This window comes from Antedon bifida, chromosome 1 (genome assembly GCF_963402885.1).
Source record: "Antedon bifida chromosome 1, ecAntBifi1.1, whole genome shotgun sequence".
In the NCBI taxonomy this organism is placed as follows: Eukaryota; Metazoa; Echinodermata; class Crinoidea; order Comatulida; family Antedonidae; genus Antedon; species Antedon bifida.
The window spans coordinates 29404569-29430246 of record NC_136226.1 but is presented as its reverse complement, the minus strand read 5'-3'; the positions used below and the strand labels follow the sequence as shown (position 1 = coordinate 29430246).

At 37.0% G+C, this 25678-nt stretch overlaps 1 protein-coding gene across 1 annotated transcript in view; it reads left to right on the top strand.

Moving 5' to 3' along the window:
* The window catches only part of LOC144835855 (uncharacterized), a 108905-nt gene that overhangs the window by 53801 nt on the left and 29426 nt on the right, over positions 1–25678 (top strand). The window contains exons 71-89 of the mRNA XM_078690975.1: positions 184–820; positions 1376–1547; positions 1795–1883; positions 2388–2587; positions 3102–7107; positions 7488–7840; positions 8380–8578; positions 8770–8950; positions 9289–9518; positions 9818–13800; positions 14634–14808; positions 15050–15271; positions 15737–16092; positions 16332–16680; positions 17249–17545; positions 17783–23974; positions 24313–24446; positions 24760–24919; positions 25248–25534. Coding sequence (XP_078547101.1) covers positions 184–820; positions 1376–1547; positions 1795–1883; positions 2388–2587; positions 3102–7107; positions 7488–7840; positions 8380–8578; positions 8770–8950; positions 9289–9518; positions 9818–13800; positions 14634–14808; positions 15050–15271; positions 15737–16092; positions 16332–16680; positions 17249–17545; positions 17783–23974; positions 24313–24446; positions 24760–24919; positions 25248–25534 — 18222 coding nt within the window. The remainder of the gene's footprint in view (positions 1–183; positions 821–1375; positions 1548–1794; positions 1884–2387; positions 2588–3101; positions 7108–7487; positions 7841–8379; positions 8579–8769; positions 8951–9288; positions 9519–9817; positions 13801–14633; positions 14809–15049; positions 15272–15736; positions 16093–16331; positions 16681–17248; positions 17546–17782; positions 23975–24312; positions 24447–24759; positions 24920–25247; positions 25535–25678) is intronic.

The following is a 25678-nucleotide window of genomic DNA, read 5'->3' as shown; positions in this document are numbered from 1 at the left end:
TTATGTGACAAAAAATGTGATGTGTCCATATATGGACACGATGATGTCATATCACTACCATATCTGGGCAGATCACTACCATATTTGGGTACATCACACTTTTTGGTCAAACTAGTTTGATAGTGTAAACAGAGCCTTAGTTTTATTTTAAGTTACAGAAAATACATGTTCTCATTTTTTTAGAACATTATTTCCACTTATGATGACTTCAGCCAACTAGGTGGAATGACATGGTTGTCGTACAGCGACTTCACTAGGTTCATTGAGATACGGCAGTTTACGATTAAAGGAGGAGCTCATGTTGCTATTGAACCTGGTGTTGACGTAGAAATTGATGTAATGAAACTTACTGGCGAAGACGTCAAAGATAGCTCGCGTTATGGCAGCATCCACATTGGCTCTGGTCAAACAGTGAAAATCATATCATCTGTTTATTATATTCCAGTACACATCAATGTTTATGAAAATGGTTATCTTGAACTACCGAAGAAAATAATGCTACATGGAACCACCAATACCATCAGTGGCACTCTGGAAGGTACCACAGATCTATCAGTCAGTTCAGGAAAGCTTGTTTTAAGTGAACACACTATTGTTTCTTCCGAAAAGGAAAGGGAATTTATTTTTAATTCTGTAAATGTGGAGGCAGGAGGATCCATTGAAATGACTGGTACACACAAGAAATTTACTTTACATTTGGAAGAATTGTCTATTAATTCTGGTGGTAGTGTTTTGGGACGAAATCTTGAAATAACTGCTGCAGACATATTTATAGAGGAAGGCGGATTCATTAATCTGGACTATGGTGGTGAAAACGACGGTAAGTTACTCTTGAATTACTTTTGCAATACAATTATTTGCTAAATTTATCAAAGCCGAAACAATTGCTAATAGTAACTACCACACTATACTTTAAAGCATACCAAACTTAAGTGAATGCCCTTAATACTAAGAAATTCATTGCATACTTGCATATCAATGATTGAGGTTATCGCTTTATGCTGATGAACAACACTAAAATGTATATAGGTAATATCGTTTCTTTCTGACTTTTATTTTAATTTATGTTGTGTTTTTATTTGTTATGTTTTATGTAAAAGGGTCCTGCGAAAACAGAATTGTAAACTTCTTTATGCAGGATCCTTGCCATCAATTATATACTGAAATTGTAATTATAAACGATGACTAAATAAATGTGAATGAATGAATCTTAAAGTTATCACTGTAAATCTTTCTTTCGATTGTTATTATTGATTTTATAAAAGTTGTGGTGAAGTAAGCAGGCAATTTTAAATTGTAACCAAAGCAGACAAGAGCCTAAGGTGAAATATTACTTATAACCTAAACTGTTTAGTAAATTTCAATTTATTTGTAGGTGTTACTTGTAGCGAGGGTGTTGATCTACTTTTTTATAACGTAACTTCACCAACAATGTTGGGACGATCTGGTAGCTGTGCTAGTTGTAACGCTGCAGAGGTGCCAGCTGGTGGTGGAGCTTTACATCTAAAATGTACTAATTTGGAAAATCGAGGACAAATATCAGCAAGGTACACAATGAATAATTAGTAGTAAAATCATCCTTTATTTCAAATAAAAACATAAGAATGTTCAACCAACATCCCAGGTCACAACTTGGGGGGGCCAAGAATATGCAGGGTAGAACAAGACAACAAATACAAAACACTTAAAATAAGAAGATAACAGTAGTAGAAAACACATCCAAAAGGCATACAATTCAGATTGGTATAAAAATTCTATAATGTAAAACTAATGCACAGTTGTTTTTGAAAACAGAGGTGAGGATATCACAATCGGACTAACTGGTTGTGGCGGTGCTGGTGGAAGTATCTGGATTGAAGCCAGTCTGGTGTTCATAAACACAGGTAGACTATTTATATTTTACACAAATTTATTTGCCAATACACTTGGGTATATATCTCTTTAAATTTGTTCTACATTACAGGTATCTATAAGCCTTCAAAGTCAATATTAGTGAACTGTACAAACAATACATCTCCATATTAAATTGTTATCTAGTTGTTTATGCCATAGGCATTCGCTTTTGTAACTTTGTTGATGTTAGTTTGATGTATATGTTTTTACTACAATTCAGCTCTTGGGCTGCAATAGTATACATATATATATATAATATTTTATAATTTGCTTTCATTTGTACTATATTTATATGTTGAATAAAATGTACTGGGCTATAAATTATAAAAATTATTTAACCAAATAATAGATTGTTTTTTATCCTTTTGAAAATAAATAATGATTTGTAGAGGGTGGCCAAACAGCCTATGCTGAAAAGCAAGGGGCCCTCATAAATGGATCTTCAAGTTGATGGAAAACCAGTGAGATAATCATTATCAATATCTTTACCATAGGTGCCATCGATGTTAGTGGTGGTAATTCAAAATCATCAGAATACTTCCGGGAAGGTGCAGCTGGTGGATTCGTTTCTATTATAAGCCCACAGATTACTAATGTTGTTGATCCAATAGCATGCGGTGGACTTGGGCTTAATAACGGGGCTGCTGGATTTATATACAATGAATATGAAACCGATGGAGAACAAAAATCTAAGGTATACTGATTATTATACAAACAAAATGATTGATAACACATGTCATTTATGTTTGCTGTTCCAGTAGGGAGTTGTCTAGGATTGCTAGAGGTTGACCATCTAAAGCTAAAAGTCTACACTATCAAACTTTATGTGAAAAAAAAATGTGATGTGTCCATATATGGACATGATGATGTCATATCACTACCATATCTGGACATATCACTACAATATTTAGGCACATCACACTTGTTTCGTCTAGTGTAGACAAATCTTTAGGGTGTTCTTTTATCAAAGTGGATTGTTTTTATTCCGATAGTTATACCTTATTATGTAATTTTGAACTTTTTTTACCATTTTTATTTATGTATTTTAATTATACAAGTGTGGATTTTGCTTACATTTTAGGAATTTGTTTTTGTGTTTTTTTTTTGGAATAGGTTTTAACTTCTCTTGGCTTTTGAGGTCGTTTTGTTTGTATGCAATTACTGCTTTTCAATGTTTTATTAACGGAATTAACTCACTTTTTCTACAGCTTATTGTTCGCAATTGTGACAGAGCTTCTTCTCTATCATCGTCTATTTCATACAGTCAGGACGTGGACTCGGTTAGCATCAATATTCTAGACATCTCACAGGGCGGTCTTTTAACCCTATATACAATTTTTGGAATTGAAACGACATTTTGTTTTGAATCTTTAGAAGGTGATAGATCTGGACAACTATATATTGGTAGTAGAGTACACGCTTATATTTCAAATAAATATCCATCTAGCTGTTCATCGTTTGATGATACAGATCAATTAGACTTACCGTTATCTATAAAAGTGACAGATATGGGCCTTGTAACTGTACCTCTTGCAGTAACTCTGAGAGATAATGTAAGATTAGAAACATGTGGAACTATTAATGGATTGGAATTGGGAGAACTGACTGTTTATAATGGCGGTGCACTTGAAATGGGTTACCCAACGAGATCAGAAGAACGAATTGAAGGACAATTTAGGATTACTGAACTAAATATATTATATGGTGGAATAATGAAAGGAGCAACAGATTGTCGAAATAATGCCAACTATCCAATGCGCATTGACGCAAACAGATGGGTGATTGGTTATGGATCAAATTTTACAAATAACACATTTTTAGCTACAGAGGAAACTCAAGTTATTTTGCCTACTCTGAGTGATTTAGAAATCACTGACTGCCCCAAAACGAACACACTACGTTTAAACCAGAATCAATCGTGCTATCTATCCAGTGATTCTCATATTTATGATGAAGTGATGTTAGACTATGGAGCAGAAATAATAGTCGCAAATAACTGTACAACTGATGACATATTCACTTTAACAGTTGGTGAATTATATGTAAGTCTTGGTGCTAAGATCAATGCTAAGGGTAAAGGAAAGACAGCAGATGGCTTGGAGACTTATGGTGGTAGCTATGGAGGCCTTGGTGGTGGACAAACTGATTCAAGTTACTTGTATGGGAGTATACCGGAACCAATGAAATGTGGTACTGCTGGAGTTAATGGAGGAAATGGAGGAGGGCAAATTTCTATAGAAGTAACTACTACCTTTCATTTAGATGGTACAATTGACACAAGTGGGGCTAGCTCATCAATTGGAGGGGGAGGAAGTGGCGGTAGCATTTCCATTAAAGCTCACACAATAACAGGTCATGGAAGTTTTCTCTCTCATGGAGGGTCAGGAAAGTCTGGACTCGGAGGTGGCGGTGGACGTATTGCTCTTCATGTTAATGATATGTCATCTTTCTTTGGTGAAATGAATGCTAAAGGTTCATCTGGTGGATCCACAGGAACAATATTTGTTGATGACACTTCTGATACAGATGACAGCTACACAAAGCTTATCATCAATGGAATTTGTGATCAACCAACTGTATTGTCATCTGCTTTGCTTGAGGATATCTATGTACTGAATGAAGTTCATTTAAACGCATCTTCTAAAATCAAAATATCAACTAACCTTGACATAAAAACACTGTATGGTGACTTAACTGGCTATATGAGCATCGTAAATGGCTCCACAGTATACATCACCAAGTTTGGTAACAGTGATCTAGGTGCGAGGTGTAGTTTCAATGTATTCAATAACTGTACATTAGATATTATGCCTAACCTGGAATATACAAACGAAGTTGAGACCATTTCAGTAACTGTTGATGGTGTGCTCAGGAGTCCTAAACTATCCATGTGTAGAGGCTGTGTTGCCACAGTTGGTCCTACTGGTCAAATTGAAACAGATTATGTTAAGTTGGGTGGTAGTGCTACATTGGACATCTCTTCTGGTGCCAGTGTAGGCCAAGTATCCACACCTGGAAACTTTAAATTAGAAGAACTATTTATGGGAGAACATTCAGTTGTAACATTCTATGATGAGGTAGTAAATGTAACATGTAATTCTTTGATAATGTTGTATAGTTCACTGATCAAGGGTGAAGTTGATCTAAATGCCTTTATTTTCGAGCTCAATACAGCCGTTCTAGAAACAGATGCTACGATTGATGTTAATGGACAAGGAAACACAACTGGAGTCGGAACCCCGGACAATACGAACTCAGGTGCAAGCCATGGAGGCTATGGTGGTGTAATATCTGGCTTAGCTGGTGAGGCGTATGGCTCATTCTCAAATCCATCAGATGTTGGAAGTGGTATTGTTGGTGGTGCGAGAGGTGGTGGTGTTCTGCGTATGACTATCACTAACACATTAAAACTGAATGGAATATTAACAGCAAATGGACAATCATGGCAAAACACATTACTAGGAGGAGCGGCGGGTGGCAGCATTTTTATAAAATCTTCAAGAATGGAAGGACATGGTTATGTCTACTCTAATGGTGGTACTGGATCTCAAAGTGGTGGTGGAGGAAGTGGTGGTAGAATTGCTATTTACTTAGATGAAGCCAACGATTTCCAAGGGCAAATAAATGCTTTTGGTGGAGGAGGTAATAAAGTTGGAGCTGCAGGTACTATTTATACAAAAGTTCTACGTAAAGGATCAATGGTTAACATGGTTGTTGTTGATAATGATGATAAGTTTTCTGAAATGAATACAATATTGTTACAATCAAACACACCTTTTGATCTTACTTGCATAAGACACGGAAGAGTTGAATTTTTAACAGATGCCAGTCAAGTGGTTACAGTTACTAGCCTGACAGGTGATAACACTGGTTTTATGTTAGTAAAGCAGAATCAATCTGTATCCATTGCTGCAGATTATGGAGCAAGTTTATACCCAATGACAACTGCTTTACATGTAGAAAAATATGCACAAATCAGTCTGGCTAGTAATGTTATTTTTCAAGCAAATATACAAGATCGTGCTTCTCTTCATCTGATGGGAGTATTGTATGGCGTAACCAATTTCAATGTTGGAGCGAATTCAAACATAATTATTGATAACAAAGCCAGTACAGCCAGTGCACAATTCCAAGATTCTCCCGGTGAATTCACCTTTGATGAACTGCATGTGTTTGGATCAGGATCAATCACATTCAACAGCGACAGTACAAAGATATCTTTGATTATCTTAACCGATATCCACCTTCGTTATTTGGCTGAAATCAAATCAGATTGGTTACAGGTGGATTCACCATATATAGAAATTGATTACGGTGGAATTATTCGAAGTGATGGTGGTGGGTTTACTTCCAATAATGGACCCGGTCTTGGTATCTGGGATGGAGTCAGCGGATCTGGTGGAAGCTACGGAGGATGTGGCGGAAGTGGAAAGTCTGGTGTTGAACTTTCAACCTGTTCTTACGGTAGTTTGTATGACATATCTGATCATGGTAGTGGTGGGGGAAGTCCAGATGGAACATCAGGAGGATCCGGAGGTGGTATTATAATACTTAATACTGATTATCTCAGACTTGATGGTACCGTTTCTTCACGTGGAATGGAAGGCAGTAACACAGCTGGTGGAGGTAGTGGTGGAACTATAGTTCTTGATGTAAAGTACTCATTTCTTGGATCTGGCTTGATGAACGTTGTTGGAGGAGATGGTGGTAGTACCGGTGGAGGCGCTGGAGGAGGTGGACGTATAGTTACACAAGTTGAAACCACTTCACTTTTTACCGGATCAGCTGTCATTAACGGCGGGAAAAAAGTTCATAGTCAGAGTCAGTCTGGCGGATCAGGAACTTATTATCAAGTTCAGATTATTGATCGTGTGAAATCATCCAAGCTGTTTATCGATAACTCAGAAGTCACTGCAGATAATAAAATTCCAACGACACTCCTCAACGAAACTGAAATTTCTGAGCATGAATTTAATGAACTTCATGTCAAAGGTCACATATATTTGAAATTATCTGGTGAAGAAATAACAGTCACAACCGATCGTTTTTATTGTGATAAAGAAAGTGTGATTCAGATTCATGATACGATGTCACTTGGAATTGATGAACAATATGATGAAACTGTCATAAAATGCAGTATCCAATTGCATCAGGAAGGAGAGCTTCGTCTGCCACCCACTGTTAACTTTCAGGGACCAGACAATGACTTATCAGGTATGTTGCCCAAAAAAATGAAAAATAGTTTTTACCAAAATACAAACACAGGATCAAGCTAATATCTACAAACAGCTTATTTATTTCATTGAATTTGTGCAGAGTTATTGTAATATTGAAGATATGCACTCTACAGAAAGTTTTCACACTCAACAATATTAAATTTATAATTCTAATATTATCAACATCAGCTTTCTATCTGTACTTTATTTAGGCATTAGTATAACCAGGGAATTAACTTAAATCCACTGTCTACAGATCCCTAGAATTACAATACAAGTATCATTAAATTATGGAGCTTTATTAAATAAAGGTAATTATTACTATCATAGCACTAACAATGTCCATGTAATTAACAAGTTTACCATCCTTTCTTTCAGGTATCCTCACTAACATATTCAATATGATAATTGGTGCAAATCAGAAAGTAACACTATCCTCGGTTGGAAGAACATCTTTAAATATTGGTGGTAGTTACCGCTACTCACCACCAGGTGTGTACAGGCTTGCAAGCTTAATTGTAGAAAACCATGGACAACTGACACTGCCTAAGCCTTCTGAAAATCAAACTGAACCGTTGTCTATTGATTATTTGGAGTTGGAGTATGGTGCAATCTTTATAGCTCACAGGCTTCTTTTGGAAAGTAATGAGGTTATCGTTCATCCTGGTGCATCAATTGATCTGACTGGTGGTGGAGAACCCAGTGATACAGGATTTGGAGCTGGGAATTCTGTAAGTCTTGGTTTAGCATTAGTACATGTTGTTGATACAGTAGAAACCCTATTGATGGAACACCTTCAGGAAGCTATTAGGGTTGGATGTAGTGTTAACATATATATTGCCCTTGTTAATTTTACAGGAAAATATCGTTTCCAAGGAGGGGTTCTACTGTATACTATACTAGACCAATTTGGAAATAAATACTTAATTTACTCTAAACTGTCATTGAGTATAAATAATAAATAAATTTAGTATAATAACTTATTGTATAACAGAAACATGCATGTATTCTTTTTCCAGATACAAACATGAATATATAATTTTGTTGAATTCTGTGTACAGTGGCATACCGGCTATGAGCGCTCACTGGCTAAACCCAGGAGGCCCGGAGCTTATAGGGCCCCTGATCAGTGCCCAGAGGAAAAAACATTCATTAAAATATGCCGAAAAAGGCTAAAAAAAGCCCTGCACTAAACCAGGAACCTCAGGTCTCTACATTATGCCACTGACTGTGTATTCAATGAATAATACTATATTAATGTTCTTTTCAGACGGGCAATCAAGGTAGCGGTGCAGGATATGGAGGTTATGGTGGTTATGACAGGACTGTTGATAGTCAAGGTGGTATGTGGTATGGGTCAATGGAGCATCCATCATTGCCAGGAAGTGGTGGTGGCAGTGCTTCTGGAGGTGGTGGTGCTGGGGGCGGATATCTAAATCTAAAGATCATAGGAAATCTGTTGTTACAAGGTAAACATTCTTATTCTTATTCATTATCTGTTGTATATCTCAGAGCAAACATAATTTCTATGTATATGTTATATGCAAATGACAATAAATGGAAGTAATCTTCCACTGATAAATGAATGAAAAACATTATGACTTTAATTTAAAGAAAATTACACAATTTATATTATCTAAAATCAAACTTTAATTTAAAGGTAACATTATTGTTAATGGAGAAGATGGAACTAGTAATAGTGGCGGTGGTAGTGGAGGTGGAGTGTATATTACAGCTTCTGATATTGTTGGTGCTGGTAAGTTATCAGCCAACGGTGGAAAGGGTCAAGGAATTGGATCTGGTGGTGCTGGCGGAAGAATAGCTCTTCATGTACAAAATGAGTAAGCTACTTTTTTTTTATTAAAGTGGCAAGATGATACAAATCTTTACCAAGATCAATCACATATTTCTGATAACGCCTCTAATCTGCAAATATTTTACTCTTAAACTTTTATAGGCAGAAAATAACATGTCATTTTATAACAAATATGGCAATAGGCAGTTTTTACAAATTTTATAAAGTAATTATTCACTTTATTGTATTTTGCATTATCTATATTTTCTAGGAGGTGTTGTTTTGAACAGGAAATGGCTGTTGAGTTGTAGACCTGTGTTATAAATATTATTCTAATGAAAAATATGTAGTAAACACATATTGTAAATTTTTGTTTCATTTAAGCTTTGGATTTAAAGGTGACATAGCCTGTTATGGAGCCGGAAGTAACACAGATGATATAAATATTGTAGTTGGGGCAGCAGGATCTATTTTTGTCAAAACTCAATTGTCTAGATTTCCTGAATATCATGTGACCATCGACGGTGGAAAAGAGAGTCCTTGTCCAATGTTCTCAAAATCTGTGGTAACAACTGAAGAAGAAGACTTTGATATGGATACGCTTTTAGTAGAAGGTACCTATTGTTCATTAGGCAGTGATATAAACATTGTTTTTAACATTTTTGAATAATATAGTGTGAAAGCAAATTACTTGCCACACCTAAAAATCATGTTTATATTAATTGGAAACATTAAAAAGAAAATTTAATGACATTTATTACTAACATATATTATGTAAATTGTATACATTAAAGCTTTTGATATGTTAGTGTAATATAACAAAACTTCAATACTGTCTGACCCCATATTCTACTTTCATAATAATAAATATACTAAATCTGTGTAAAATATATCTAAAATTATTCTATTCTAGGATGTGCATCACTTCTGTTTAATGGTACTCAGAATGACATTTATATCAAGCAAATTAATGGGGACAAGAGTGCTACAATTTATGCAAATAATATGCAGACAATGTATGCTGGAGACTTTGAAGATGTATTCGGTCACATGTTAACAACAGTTAACATCATTGTAGATAGCTCATCAACTGTAATCTTCCCATACTATTTGGTGGTGGATGGAACAACACTTGACATTGAGGGGAAATTTGTAGCTGAAACGGTGTCAATAGAAGAGAATGGAATACTGATACTGCATAATGTATCAACTGCCGGCAGATTGACAGTAGATGGGTTCACACCAATTGGTGATTCAGGAACATTTTTATTCACCAGTTTGGTGCTTAAACGAGGGTCTCTATTGGAAATTGTAAACACTGGCCTTAAACTAACTACTGAATTATTAGACATCAAGGGTTCTGTTACTTTAACATATGATTTTGTTGATATAACATCGGAAGTGTTTATTCTTGAACGAAATGCTGTAATCGATGTGTCTGCTAAAGCAGCTGTTAACCTTACCCATCCTAGTGAAGGAGTTGGTAACGGTGGTGGTGGTTATGGTGGGCCTGGAGGAGGAAATCCATCTGCCCCTTCTTTCGGTTCAATCTACAATCCAATACATCCAGGAACGAGTGGTGGTGGAGGTGCCAGGGGCGGTGCAACTGTTTATTTGTCAGGAAACCAACTAAATCTTGATGGAAATATCTTGACTAACGGAGAATCAAGTAGTACTGGTGCTGGCAGTGGAGGAAGTATATACATCATATGTTATGAGAGTCTTCGGGGTACTGGTATGTTTTCAGCAAATGGTGGGTCTGGTACGTCTGTCTCAGGTAGTGGTGGAGGTGGACGCATTGCCAGTTATGTTCATGGCACTGATATGTTCATTGGTAAATATGAGGCTGCTGGTGGGGATGGTGGTAACGACGGAGGACCTGGTTCGATCTACATCAAGACAAAATTATCAGACAACAGTACCTGGTTTGAAAAACTTATTGTTGATAATGAGAATGGACAAACTGATCTCTTCTTTACACTTGCAGAAGAATGGGACGATGGTTTTATAGATGAGATAGACCTCAGTAATAATGTTATGTTTGAAATGGAAGTTAAAGAGGAAGTTAATACTACTTTCACAATAAGAAACCTTGTTGGTGACGGATCTGGTTTAGTTCATATTCATGAACAGCAGACAATGTTTGTTGAGCGTGAACTTGAGACCAATAACACTGCTAGTAAGACTAAAATCAATCTTAAAGTTGACCTCGGTGGAACTTTGATTATGTCTTCAAAGACACAACTTCTTGGTACTGTAGATCAACACAGTGCTCTGGATTTATCTGGAACATTAGCTGGTGTGATCGATCTTATTCTTGCTGAAGATAGAGTAATGAAAGTTACCCAAACTGCACAGACAGCAGAGTTTTCAACATCAGGTGTTTCATCTTCATCGAACCCAGGAGAATTTACATTTGGAACTGTAGAAATGTTTAGTGGGAGTCAATGGATATTTGCTAACGACATGGGATCTATCATAAATATAGGTCGTTTAATGATCAAGTTTTATGCAGCGGTAGCATCTGACTTCCATCAGGGAAAATATTCTCTATTGGATGTTGAACTTGGTGGTCTGATCACATGTGATGGTAATACTAGAAAAGATTCAAATGATATTGACGTTAGTACTGGTAGTGGTACATGTGATGGGGGAAAATGTACAGGAGCTGGACATGGCAGTTTTGGTGGAGTAACCTCGAATGCAGCAACGGGTGGCAACCCATATGGATCACTGTACTTGCCTACAAACAAAGGGAGCCGAGGAAGTCATGGCAGTGGTGGAAAAGGTGGTGGTACTATGTACATTGATGCTAGTAATATCATTTTAGATGGTGAATTAACAGTTTCTGGAGGAGATACATATAATGAAGGAGGAGGTGGAAGTGCTGGAAGTATGTTGATTGTTTCCACTGAAATGAACGGATATGGAAAAGCAACTGCTGATGGGGGGAAAGGAGGCACAAATAAAGGTGGGGGTTCAGGTGGAAGAATTGCTGTGTACACAAATATAACCAATGAATATAAAGGCATGTTCATAAGTGTTGGTGGTAGTGGATCTGATCATTTAACAAATAGCGGTGGCTCAGGTACAGTGTATTTACAAGAACCCAAAAACTCTGATACCTACAAACGACTGTTTATCAACAATTTGGATAGGGATATTCGCCAGTATGTTACCCTCAATGAAACCAACATGGACTTCTATGAGTTTGATGAGGTGCATATGCCTAGTAAGTCGTCTCTCCATTTTCCAGAAACATCTGTTGATAAGGAATTAGTTATTCATAACGTTTATGGTGATCGCAGTGGATTGCTGCATGCTCATCACAATCACTCATTCATAATTGAAGTGGTTGAATCGGTTCCAACAGTTAGCAAACCACCAGTTAATTTTATCATTGACGAAAGTGCTACAATCTTATTTCCAGAAACACTTTATGTTATTGGAGAAGGCCTGGACTCGAATACTGTTTCTTTTGATCTTAACGGACAGTTAATCAATGTCGCGCATTTAGTAATAAATCAGGGGTCTGTAGTTCAATTCATGAAATATGCTCATACGGCCATGTATTTAGATGGAAAATATGAATATATTGATGAGCCTGGTGAATTTAGGTTTGCTACTCTGCAGCTACTGAGTGAGTCAACAATGCAGTTCGCACCAGACGTTGGAATGAGATGTAGCGTTGTTGAATTTGATGCTAAATATGCAGCTAAGATATCTGCTGAACATATTGAGCTTCTTTCTTCAGTACTTAACTTAGAGGAGGGAGCAATTCTGACATGTTCAGCTGAAGATAGACCTGATGACAGCATTTCAGAGACTATTGGGAAAGGTAGTGATAACACTGAAGGTGGTGCCGGTGCTGGACACGCAAGCATGGGAGGATATGGATCAAATTCACCTGGTGGTTCATATTACGGCTCTTATAAATCTACTTTGTTAAGAGGTAGTGATGGTGGAAATGGACAATCAAATACAAATGGAAAAGGCGGTGGATATGTTTCTATAAATGTAGCCGGTAAACTTCATTTAGATGGAGTAATTAAAGCAGATGGAGCAAAAGATCTGAGCGGGAGTGGTGGCGGTGGAAGTGGAGGTGGAATTTTAGTATCGGCCATGGAAATGGAAGGGCATGGTGTGGTCACCTCTCATGGAGGAAATGGCAACCAAGTAAAATCAGGTGGTGGATCTGGAGGCCGTATAATGGTCATTACGTCAGTGAAAAATAATTTTGAAGGAGAATACAATGCCTATGGAGGTGAGGGTGGCCCTACTGGAGATGAACTATCACATGGTGGTCCAGGGACGGTTTATCTTCAGGACGAAAGACAAAAGTACATACCTTATGTTCAGCTGCGACTTGATAACTCACATCGTTCTTGGAAAATATACCATATCATCGATGAGCCAAATATAACAGAATATGAATTTGACGAGATACATTTGACAAGAAACGCTGCATTGAAAATGACTGGTGAGAAAATGGTCATACATCATCTATATGGTGATTATACAGCACTAGTACATATGCTTGAAAATCAGACATATGCAGTTGAAGTTGAAGAATCTGTGAAAACTGTTCTTAAATCGCCAGTGAATTATAAAATCGACCCAGGTGCCACAGCGCATTTTGCACAAACTGTAGACATAATTGGTAAAGGGATCCCAGCGCTTGACTGGAATGGACAGCTATTTGGAGTACATAATCTGCGAATTGCATATAGAAGGCAAGCGTTAATTGGAGAATTTGCACACACCTCACTTTTGGTTAATGAAATTGTTGTAGAAGAAGAACCAGGAACTTTTAAGTTTTCAGATCTTGAATTTGGAGCCGAGTCGAGGATTGCATTTCCACCACCGTTGGGAATCACATTTGAAGTTGGCTTTTTGGTGAGTATGCAACATTTGTATTATTATTTATTATTACACCCAATGTACATTTTAGATATTTAATGGCTGTTATTCTCCATTTAAAACAAGTATATGTATGTGTAACATATTATCAGATACTGTAGTTGAACACCTCTTATATGCAGACATCATGATCTCCCAGAATGAACACTCATTCAAAAGTTAGTGTGTTCTTCCAATCAATTTAGTATCTCTTTTAAAGATGTATTGTCCCTTGAAACACAAAAAATGAAGGTCAAAATATTCTAAATTTAAATTGGCCATATCAAAGTAATATTAAAGTTATTCACTTTAGGTCGAAAATTCGAGCCAAAAACAACAACTTTACAAAATTAACAGGTAAATTAATTTGATTACATTTCGTCTGAAAAATCATTGCGAGCAAAAGTAAACAAAGATTTCAAACCACGAGTATGCATTATGCATGATGCTAATTAGGATTGTTTACAACTCGTCACGGTTGAGAAGGTGTTTTCACACAGATCGCGAAGAAATTTTATGATTATGCATACAGATGATCCAAACAAGCGCGTTGCATTATGAGATATGTTTTGATCGAAAACTTTGACTGGAAGTCACAGTTATTTTTTGAACAAAAAAATGTCTGTATTTCAGTTAAATGATTTTTTTTTCGACTAATTTTTGGTGAAAGTTAATAACTATTATGATACTTCAAAATAACCCACTTTTTTTCGAAATCTTTTTTTAATATTTTTTTTGGAATTAGTCAAAGGGACAATACATCTTTAAGTGATTTGATTAAATAATAATTTTTTTTTTGTATAATGCCTAACTTGTTTTGTGTAATGTAGGATATGAAATCAAACTCAGAATTTACTGCTGAATTTTTCGAAATTTATGTAACTGACTTTTACTTGGAACCTGGCGCTCTCTTAAATTGCCAAGGTAGAGGCCCAGTTGGTGATTCTCCAGGTGTATCAAGTCATTCAGAGGCTGGGGCTGGACATGCTTCATTTGGTGGATCAGGTATGAAGATAAATAATTTACCTTTAGTACAAAAATTCTTTCATTCTAATACAATTTTCCACTTATCCCATGTTTGTTGACTTTTTAAATTACATTTTCCTTGCTATAAAGTGACGTTTAACTACTGTACACTTACTTTTATGTAATGTCAAATAAATTTTAATTTATTCCATATTTTTTTAACTTTTTAAATTACATTTTCCATGCTGTACTGTAAACTCTTTAATGTAATGTACTTTAGATAAAAATGGCAGAATGGGTGGAAGGACGTTTGGCTCAATTTACCTACCAATATTTGGTGGTAGTGCTGGAGGTAGTGGGACAGGGCCAAGAGGAGGTGGTAGAATACGGATATTAGTTGGAGCAATTCTAGATCTTGATGGTATTATAAACGTCAATGCCGATGATGGAACAGTGACCTCACTAGGAGGTGGAAGTGGTGGATCAACTTGGATAACTACAGGTTTGCATGAAGCTATACATATTTTGGTTAAATTGATCGCTGGACTCTGGGCCTAGGCTAAATAAATATATCACTTCACTTCATCACTTCTGTATAGTCAATCATTGTTTCCCTGGATAATTGGTAAAATTGGTGTTTATAAGAAACTGTGATAAGATGCATGGCAAAACAATGCTTCTCATAGGATTTTAAATAAAAAACAATGTATTTTGTAGTAGGATCGCGATAAAAAACACAATACCTCATAGCCACGCTTAGCCATGAAGTTAGAACTTTGGAAATATTGTAGTAATTTTTAGCTGTACTGTATACAGTTTTCTTGCGTTTTTATGTTGTTTCAAATGAAATAGGAAATGTTTGTCTCAAGATGTAGATAAATGATAAATAAGATGATAAATTAAAATGTGCTTACAACTTCATTTGATTAAAATTAAATATCACAGTAATATTTTGTTGTTTTCTTAGACCATATTCGTGGGCATGGAAAGATAGAAGCTAAAGGAGGAACTGGTGTAAACGCTGGTGGAGGTTCTGGTGGACGTATAGCCATTCACGTCAACGCGCAAGATGAATATCGAGGTGCTTTAATTGCGTTTGGAGCTGAAGGAAAATCAACGGCATCTGGCGGAGGAACTGGCACCATCTACGTTGAAGAACAAAGAAATGGTACAATTTATCGTAGACTTTACCTAGACGAAATGAACAGTGTTCATCCATGGCCATTTATTCTGGACGAATTCAACCCGGTAATGATGGGTGAAGATGTATTTGAACCAAACTTTGCTGATTTCGCCTTTGAAGAATTAACTTTGCAAAATAACGTTAGTGGTTTATATTTTATTATTTAAACTAATTATACTATTTGACTTTAGGACAGGAACGATATTTTAAAACATTCAGAATTTTTCCAACAAATTTCCAGATTGTATACTCCTATTCCTTAGAATCACTGATTCCATTTTAAAATTTATTTTTGACCAATTATTGAAGTACTGACAAGACATTTTTAAAATACTAATACTAATGGTTTCTAAACTGTAGTAATTGTTTCTTTTTGTAGGTTACATTTGAACTTAATGGTAGTAGATCAGTCTCCATCGGTACTGTTCTTGGTGACAGATCAAGTTTGTTCAACATACAAGAAGATCAGACGTTTTATATTGAATATTCTCAAGACATAATTAGACGTTCTGTTCCTCCTGTGAACTTCCATGTTAACAATGACGGTGAAGTCTACCTTCCCTCAGATTTTCGAATAATTGGAGATAAAAATCCTCCGTTTATTCTTAATGGGAGGTTAACTGGCGTCTATAACCTCACTGTCGCTGATCAGAAAGAGTTAGTTATTGGTGCAAATGCTACTACTGTGCAAATCAACAATGGGTCTTACACATTCGAACCAGAGAAAGGTAAGGAATAGTCTTCACCGTTAACTCCTGGTTTCAAAATAATATTGTATAAAAAGTTGAACTTTCAATAAAACAATTTAATATCAAGTACTCACTTACGTTTTGGCTATTGAGGACATGAGCGAGCCACATCTATGATGATATAATCAAAAGGAACACCCAGGCATCCAGAGGGGGACATCAGCAGAAAGCTGAACATCAGTCGAGGGATGGCACGAATCGCCGAGCCATGACAGGTCATCACATAGTCAATTGTGTGACCAAGGCTACTGAAAATAGCCAAAACGTAGCAAGTTTGTACTCGATAATTGGTTTATTGAAAGTTAATTTTTTTAAACAATTGTGTAATATGTTTCATGTATATAATTGCTGCTGCATAAATGCATTTCATTGTCTGTAAATGACAAACAGAAATCGAATCGACAAAGGATTTAAGATTTAAGTTTATCATGTGTTGTGTAACATGTCATGTTAATGTTATAATTAAAATTGGTGATATTAAAAACTATCAACATTTGTCTTAATAGAAATTGTTAGTACAAGTTATTCTTTTATTTTCTGTGAACAGGAAATTTACAACTAGGAATTTTAAAACTTGAATCAGAGTCGACACTTACGTATCCAGAGCATATGTTGTTACAGATAAGCGAAATAATACTTCGCTATAAATCTCTTGTTTCTGCACAATCCATCAATATCCTAGCTAACAACATCCATATTGAGGGAGAAGCCCGGTTCCAGACAAGTGGTAGAGGTCCCGGTGCTGGCCAAGGTGAACAACCTGGTCACAAACCGGATGGTAAAGGAACCGGTGCTGGTCATGGCGGCTTTGGAGGTGGTACAAACATTAACAATAGAACAATAGGTAAGCTTTATTAGAAATTGCAAAATAATTTAACATGTTTAAAATAAAAACTAAATTAATTAACTGTAGAATCTAACTAGCAAAAATAGTAAAATCAAAAATCAATTTTTTTTAATTTATTTTTTTTTAAATTTACAAAAAATTGTATAACAAGATGACATTATCAGTAAAATATAAATGTTACAATATACATTTTTATTCCATTCACTATAATTTTGTCTTTTAAAAATGTTATAGGATACTCATATGGCTCATACATTAAACCTATTCATATGGGCAGTGGAGGAGGAGGAACCAACGGTGGTAGTGGAGGCAGTCTTATTACCATGCATGTTGGGAATTCACTCCACATTGATGGTGAAATTCTCAACAACGGTGGAGATGGTACAGGAACTGATGATGGAGGAGGAAGTGGAGGAGGTGTTTATATACAAACTCTTTTATTCTCTGGCCATGGCCGAATATCTGTCAACGGAGGAAACGGTCATAATTCAGGGTACGGAGGAGCTGCTGGTCGTCTAGCTGTACACGTGTCATGGCTCCGGGAATATTCTGGTGACCTAACCGCCTACGGTGGTCTTGGAAATTCTGGTAATGGAGCTTGTGGAACAGTATATTATACCGATACAAATGATGGATTAAGATTCAGAAAAGCAACTCAGAATGAATTTAATGAGACCCTGTGGACAGATGGATTTAGAAAATTGTATGTAGATAATTTGAACAGAAACCATGATCTTCCTACAGTAATAATGAATGAGAATGGAACATACTTTGAGGTTGATGAACTTGAGATGAACAACCATGTTGTATTGTGGCTGCATGAAGGAAACGCAACATTTGTTGTACATCGATTTGTTGGAGATAGAACTGGTCAGTTACATTTACGCACAAGCCAGAAATTGTACTCTGAGTATGTAGAATCGCAGTCAGGGTTTACGATAGCTCCTGTTAGTTTCAAGATTGATATTGGGGCAGAGGTTATTTTTCCTTCAAGACTTTTCCTTCTAGGAACTAGAACAATCATTGATGGATTGGTGACTGGTGTCTTGGAATTGCATGTCGCTGGAGGAGCAGACGTGACATGTTCTTCAACTACACAGACTGCATTGATTTCAAATGGCACCTATTTCAGAATGACAGAACCTGGCAATATATCGTTTAGTTTTCTTACAATTCAAAAAGATTCATTTTTGGACTTAGTAAAGACAACAGAGGATTTAACAATAACATGTAGTTTACTAACGATTAAGTACCACGGGCAAGTTAATATGAACCACGGCAGTATTGAAACAGGGGATGCCATATTAGAAAGTCAAGGTGTTTTGAATTTAAATTACACTGGTTTTGCAGCTGAAAGTGGGCCTGGAAGAGGTTATTCCTCAGGTAATATAGGATATGGAGCAGGACATGGTGGGGATGGTGGAGCTCCTAGTCCTATTTCAGGTGGAAGTCCATACGGATCTTTGTATTCACCGACACATTTTGGCAGTGGAGGAGGTAACGGATCAGGAATCGGTGGTAGAGGTGGTGGTAAGCTGTACTGGGGAAATGGTAGATTATTTACTATGGATGGACTGATATATCTTCAAGGTCAATCTGGTACAGGCACTGGATCTGGTGGCGGAAGTGGTGGTAGCATCTTAATAGAAACCACCAATTTTACAGGACATGGTGAAATCAATGTGAATGGTGGTGACGTAGTTGGCGATGGATATGGTGGTGCTGGTGGAAGGATTGCTATACATGCCAAGCAGAAGTTTACATTTGGCGGCCATTTTAAATCAAAAGGTGGATCAAGTGATTCAAAAACAAATTTTGGTGCTGCAGGAACAAGTTATAGAGAAGAAACAGCAAGAGGTCCTCAATATAGTGATATAAAATACAATGATGTTACAAATACATCATTTGTTGTTGCTGATCATCGCTACTTACAAATTGATAATGAAAACCAGCATGCAGAATGGATTTTCACAATGTTGATGGATGAAGAAAGTGATTTTTATGAACTGGATGAAATGCATATAACTCGTTATGCAAATGCTAGGATTCATCATCCAACAACAGCACCTAATGTCACTGTCATCGTTCACCTTTTCCTTGGTGATAGAACTGGCCTTTTCAATATAAGAGAAAATCAAGTGATGTATGTTGAAGTACTAGAATCAGTAACTAATGAGACAGTATCTCCATGTAGTTACCAGATAGACAAAGGTGCAGAGATTGTTTTTCCAGCAATAGTAAACTTGTATGGAACACGAACAACATTAGCAGGCATGATAACAGGAGTTCACGATCTGTTGATGGCAAGTGGAGCGAATGTTTATTTCTATTCTAGCGCACAGACTGCACGTGTAGAAGATCAAGAGTATGTTGATATATCTAAACCTGGCTATTTTAATTTTAGAAGTTTAACTGTTGAAAGAAATTCCCTGGCAGAATTCTCAAAGATTCATGATTTCATGAAGATTGAAACATCAATATTGAAAGTCAAATATGAAGGATACTTTATTATGAACGATGCTGAAATTGCATGCTCTTATGCTACCATAGAAAGTGAAGGAACGTTTGATTTAAATGAAAATGGTCATATCAGTGAAAAAGGTCCTGGTGCTGGTTTCACAAGTAATGATATTGGTACAGGTGCTGGACATGGTGGCCAAGGAGGTGGAAAATATCCATATGGAGGCATTCCGTATGACTCGGTGTATACACCACGTGGATTTGGAAGTGGCGGTGGAAATGGTACTAATGGAATTGGAGGACATGGTGGTGGCTTCCTTTGGTTTAAAGTTGGAGATAGGTTTGAGTTAGATGGACTGCTGGCATTACAGGGTGGTCATGGTAGTGGTGTCGATGCCGGTGGTGGAAGTGGAGGTGGTCTGTTTATAGAAGCACTTAATTTTACAGGCCATGGTATAATTGATGTTACTGGTGGAAATGGCATTGGGTCAGGTGGGGGAGGAGCTGGTGGCAGAGTAGGAATTCACTGTAAGTGGCATTACTCATATGGTGGAACATTTCTGGATTATGGAGGAGATGGGACAGGGAATAACATTAACACCCATGGAGGTGCAGCTGGAACCGTGTATGTTGAAGAAAATCTTAGACCTGTTCAATACAGAGAGAAAAAATACAGTAAGAAATATAACACCACATTCTTGGTTGTTGATCACACTTACCTGCATGTGGACAATGTAGGCAAATATGTTCCTACTGCGACAATGATAATGGAAGCAAATCTAACTGATTACGAATTTGATGAGATGGAATTAACTGGAGCAGCAAGACTTCTAATATATCACCCAAGCGATGATGTAGAGGTCACTCTAGTTACGCATAAATTCATTGGTGATCGTACTGGACAACTTCACATTAGAAAAAACCAAACGGTATATGTAGAATACGTAGAATCAATCAGCAACAGAACGGAAGCTCCCTGCAGCTATATAATTGACCAATATGCTGAAATCGTTTTACCAACTGAATTTCACATCCATGGCAGTAACACTACCTTAGCTGGTTTAATTACTGGAGTACATCATCTCTACATCGAGGATATGGCATGGGTGGAGTTTTATTCAACTGCTCAAACTGCTCTACTAGAAAACAGAACATACACTAATGAAACACCGCCAGGTAATTTTTCATTTGCTACAGTTACAATCAAGCAAGGTGGCATTGCAGGCTTCCAACGAATAACTGATACGATGAAATTGGAATCAAGTGAGTTACGCGTCAAATATCAAGGCGAACTGTATATGAACCATGCTGAAATTTTCTCAACATATGGTTGGGTTGAAAGTGAAGGAATATTTCATTTTGATGGACATGGTCATGCTTCTGAAAGTGGTCCTAGTCCAGGTTTCACTATAGGCACAATTGGATATGGTGCTGGGCATGGTGGGGAAGGTGGTGGTAAGAATATTTCTTTAGTCAGTCAACCTCATGGCTCTATATTTTGGGCTCTTACTATGGGAAGTGGAGGAGGCAATGGAAGTGGTTCTGGTGGCTTTGGTGGTGGACAACTTCATTGGAAAGTCAGTCATTTTCTGTATTTGAATGGTGAATTATCATTGGATGGACTCAAAGGAACTGGTGGAAATGCAGGGGGTGGAAGTGGCGGTAGTGTTCTCATAGACGCCACAAATGTAACTGGACATGGAGTTATTTCAGTGCAAGGAGGTAACGGCATTGGAGATGGATGTGGAGGGGCTGGAGGTAGAATTGCAATACATTGTAGATGGAGATATACATATGGTGGTAAATTTATTGATAAAGGTGGTTTGGGTTCCAACTTTGAGCTGGAGAGGGGAGCAGCTGCTGGTACTGCTTACGTAGAAGAAAATTTACGTCCATTAGAATATCGAATACGTAAATACATAAAATCTACTGATATGTATTTGTTGGAAGTTGATCATAAGTACTTACATGTGGATAATGATGGCAATGATGTTCCAGTGGCAACAGTTCTCTTAGAAGATAACACTTATGAGTACGAACTTGATGAACTTGAACTTACTGGATTTTCCAGAATGACAATATACCATCCTGATGACTCCTACGTAAATGTTACGGTCCATCGATTTATTGGTGATAGGTCTGGACAGTTGCACTTACGAGACAACCAGACGTTATATGTTGAAGTTGTTGAATCAATATCGAACAGAACAGAAGCACCGTGTAGCTTTAAAATAGACTATAACAGTGAAATCATTTTGCCATCAGAGACTCATTTTCATGGCGTTAGAACAGAAATAAGTGGATTAACAACAGGTGTTCATGACATGTATATTGAAGATGGTGCACAAATTGAGTATACTTCAACTGCTCAAACAGCGCTTGTAGAGGATAGAGAATATGTACATATAACTGACGAAGGAAACTTTTCAATGCCGGAACTGTATGTCAAGAAAGGCGGTGAAATATCATTCAGACATGTCTATAATGATATGATTGTTACTGTTGCTTTCTTTGAGATTAAGTATGGAGGGCTTGTGCTGATTAATCACGGGTTTATTGAGAATGGAAATGCTGACGTTGAAAGTACTGGTAAAATTCTACTTGATGGAAAAGGCTCATTGGGTGGAGATGGAGCAGGTCAAACTGTTAATGGAATAGGATCTGGTGGAAGCTATGGTGGTGTTGGTGGACAGGTACCTGGTGGTAGTTTTGGCATGCCTTATGGATCTGTATTTACACCAGTGCATTTAGGGAGTGGTGGAGGAGCAGGCAGTTCTGGAAATGGAGGAGCTGGTGGAGGAAAGTTGCATTGGAAAGTTGGTAAATTGATACATATTAATGGCCTGGTATCAGCAAGTGGAGGGCATGCAGTAAATGGTAATTCAGGAGGTGGTAGCGGAGGTAGTATTCTTATCGAAGCAATAAACATGACAGGGCATGGAGAAATCCATGTGAACGGTGGTGATGGGATTAATAATGGAGGTGGAGGAAGTGGTGGTAGAATGGGTATACACATAATCCACAAAAACACATTTGGAGGAAAGTTTGTTTCCAGAGGCGGATACCATAGTGGTTCAAATACGAACATTGGACACGGTGCTGCAGGAACAGTCTACAAGTACGAATCACAACGTGGTCCACAATACCGGGAATTGAAATACAGAGATCCTGAACGTAATATAACAGAGTTTAAACCAGAACATTCAAAACTCAAGATTGACAACCACGATATAGATGTCGACCATCCAGTAATGGTAATGGAAGAAGACACATGGTTTTATGAATTTGACGAAGTACAAGTTGAAGGATATTCATATGTACACTTTTATCACCCAGAAGAAGCGCACAATGTTACGATAATGATCCATGAACTTACAGGCAACAAGAAAGGACTGATTAGAGTGCAAGATCGACAGCGCTTGTTTGTTGACATTGTAGAGTCAACTCACACCTACCTTGAAGCACCTTGTGGGTTCCATATAGATGCTGGAGGTGAGGCAGTGCTACCGACAACTTTGTATGTACTAAGTGAGAAAGTCATATTGGAAGGCAGATTGACCGGAGTTCAGGAATGTTTTGTCGAACGAAATGCTGAATTTCAATTTGTTGGTAATGCGACACATACTCATAATATCCAAGATAAGGACACATGGTATAGAGAGGTAGCATTTGGACCTTTTACTCCAGGGTTGCTTGTGTTTGGAACATTAACAGTCAATAATCTGGGTAAACTTGTGGTTAAAACTAATCCAATACATCCAGTATTGGACACTGGTGTGTTCATTGTTAGAAAGGGAGGGAATGTTGACTTAGAAACCCAACATACAACACTTCAAGTGGGAGATTTCACAGTGGAATCTGGTGGAACATTACAGTCCAATGGGCATGGTTACATTAGTGGTACAGGACCTGGAAGTGGGTCAACTTCTGGATACCATAGAACAGGTGCCGGACATGGCTCTTCAGGTAGTTAATTTTTCATTTTAACAATTTGGCAATTTTCTTCAGATTATTATAAAACTTACAGGACTGTATTAATGCTCATTTTGTGACAAGTTTCTCTTTCTGAAGTAATTCCCAGGGTGCTAATTTTAGTTGACTACATAAATCATCGTGTCTATTTATTTGTTTCTGTAAACTATTATAGTCCTGAAGTACGTACATTAAAAAAAAAACATTTTTTTACGCTGAAATTACTGTGTATCCGAGATTTATTTAGATTATTCAGAAATGAATATTAAATATACATACCATTAATATTAAAACAAAGTCTAAAAGTAAATCATCTTTAATAATAACTATAGGTGGACTCAGGTCAAGCATAACCTCTAGCGGAGTGCCATACGGCTCGTTTATCAACCCTCGTGATCCGGGAAGTGGCGGTGGAGGCTCAACAGGTGGAAGTGGAGGAGGAGCAATAAACATCCTTTCAGGAAAGGTACATTAAGTACTAATATACTGTAATTACCTGGGTAAAAACCCTATTTAAGGAGCTTTATGGCCAGTAAAGGCTTAGTTATTTACCCAAGGTTTTATGGGCACACAGTTATGGCTAACTTGTTTAAAGTCATGTCACAATGAAACTAGTCAACATTACCGCATGTAGTTTGGCATGTAAAGATGGTCATGTAAAGTGTACAGACCTGAGTAATAAATAACAGTTGTAATAAGGCACCTAGTGCTCGTTTCCTGATATTTGTGCAAAATGTTCTATTCATAACATAAAAACTGGTTATCATTTGGCTTTACAGGGCATTGTAATCGATGGTGTAATAAGTGCTGATGGAAACAATGGTACTGTATATGGTGGAGGAGGAAGTGGGGGAAGTATCAACATTGACGCACCAAATATCTATGGACGTGGATCTATTAGCAGTAGTGGTGGCAATGGTTACCCGTCTGGTTCCTATAGTATGTACAAGGCCTTGTTTCTATCTATTGTATTTTCATATTTGTCATTCAATGTGATACTGTACCTATAGGTTGAAATAAGGGATTTGAATGTGATAGAGTTGGTATAATCAAGGTAACCACGTTACATTACAGGGTTCCAATAGAAACCAGTCTCTAACTGTTGAACAATTGGAGTGAATAACTTTATGTAAAGTTAAACTTAAGCATAGATTCTAAAAATATTTAATGTAACTGTTAGCCTTCCATTATGTAGTTTAAGTGTATATGTAAAATAATATATTGATCAATGTTTTAACTTATGTGTACATTTGTTTGTTTTATTTAGGCGTTGGAGGTGGAAGTGGAGGCCGTATAGCCATGTACTTGACTGAAACATCATTGTTTAAAGGAAATGTTAGATTAGCTGGTGGAACAGGTACAGCCTTTGGTGGACCGGGTACACTATACAAGACTGTAACAACAGGGAGTGATATAAAAACATATCTGGATGTGGACAATTTGAACCGAGATATCTCCAGTACATATCAAGTAATACTTGATGAACCAGCTACTGATGTATATGTTTTGGACATAGTCACTCTTAAGGGAAAGGCTTCTGTTTCCTTCAAAGTGGTATGTGTTGAAAACATGTTTTTATTATTTTTGTTACTTGCTGTGTGCCATTTTTTATTTCAAGTCATCGTTTTTGTAGTTTAGTTATATGATGGGAAAAACATGATAAATGCATTGAATTTAACTCTCTTATTTAAATTTATC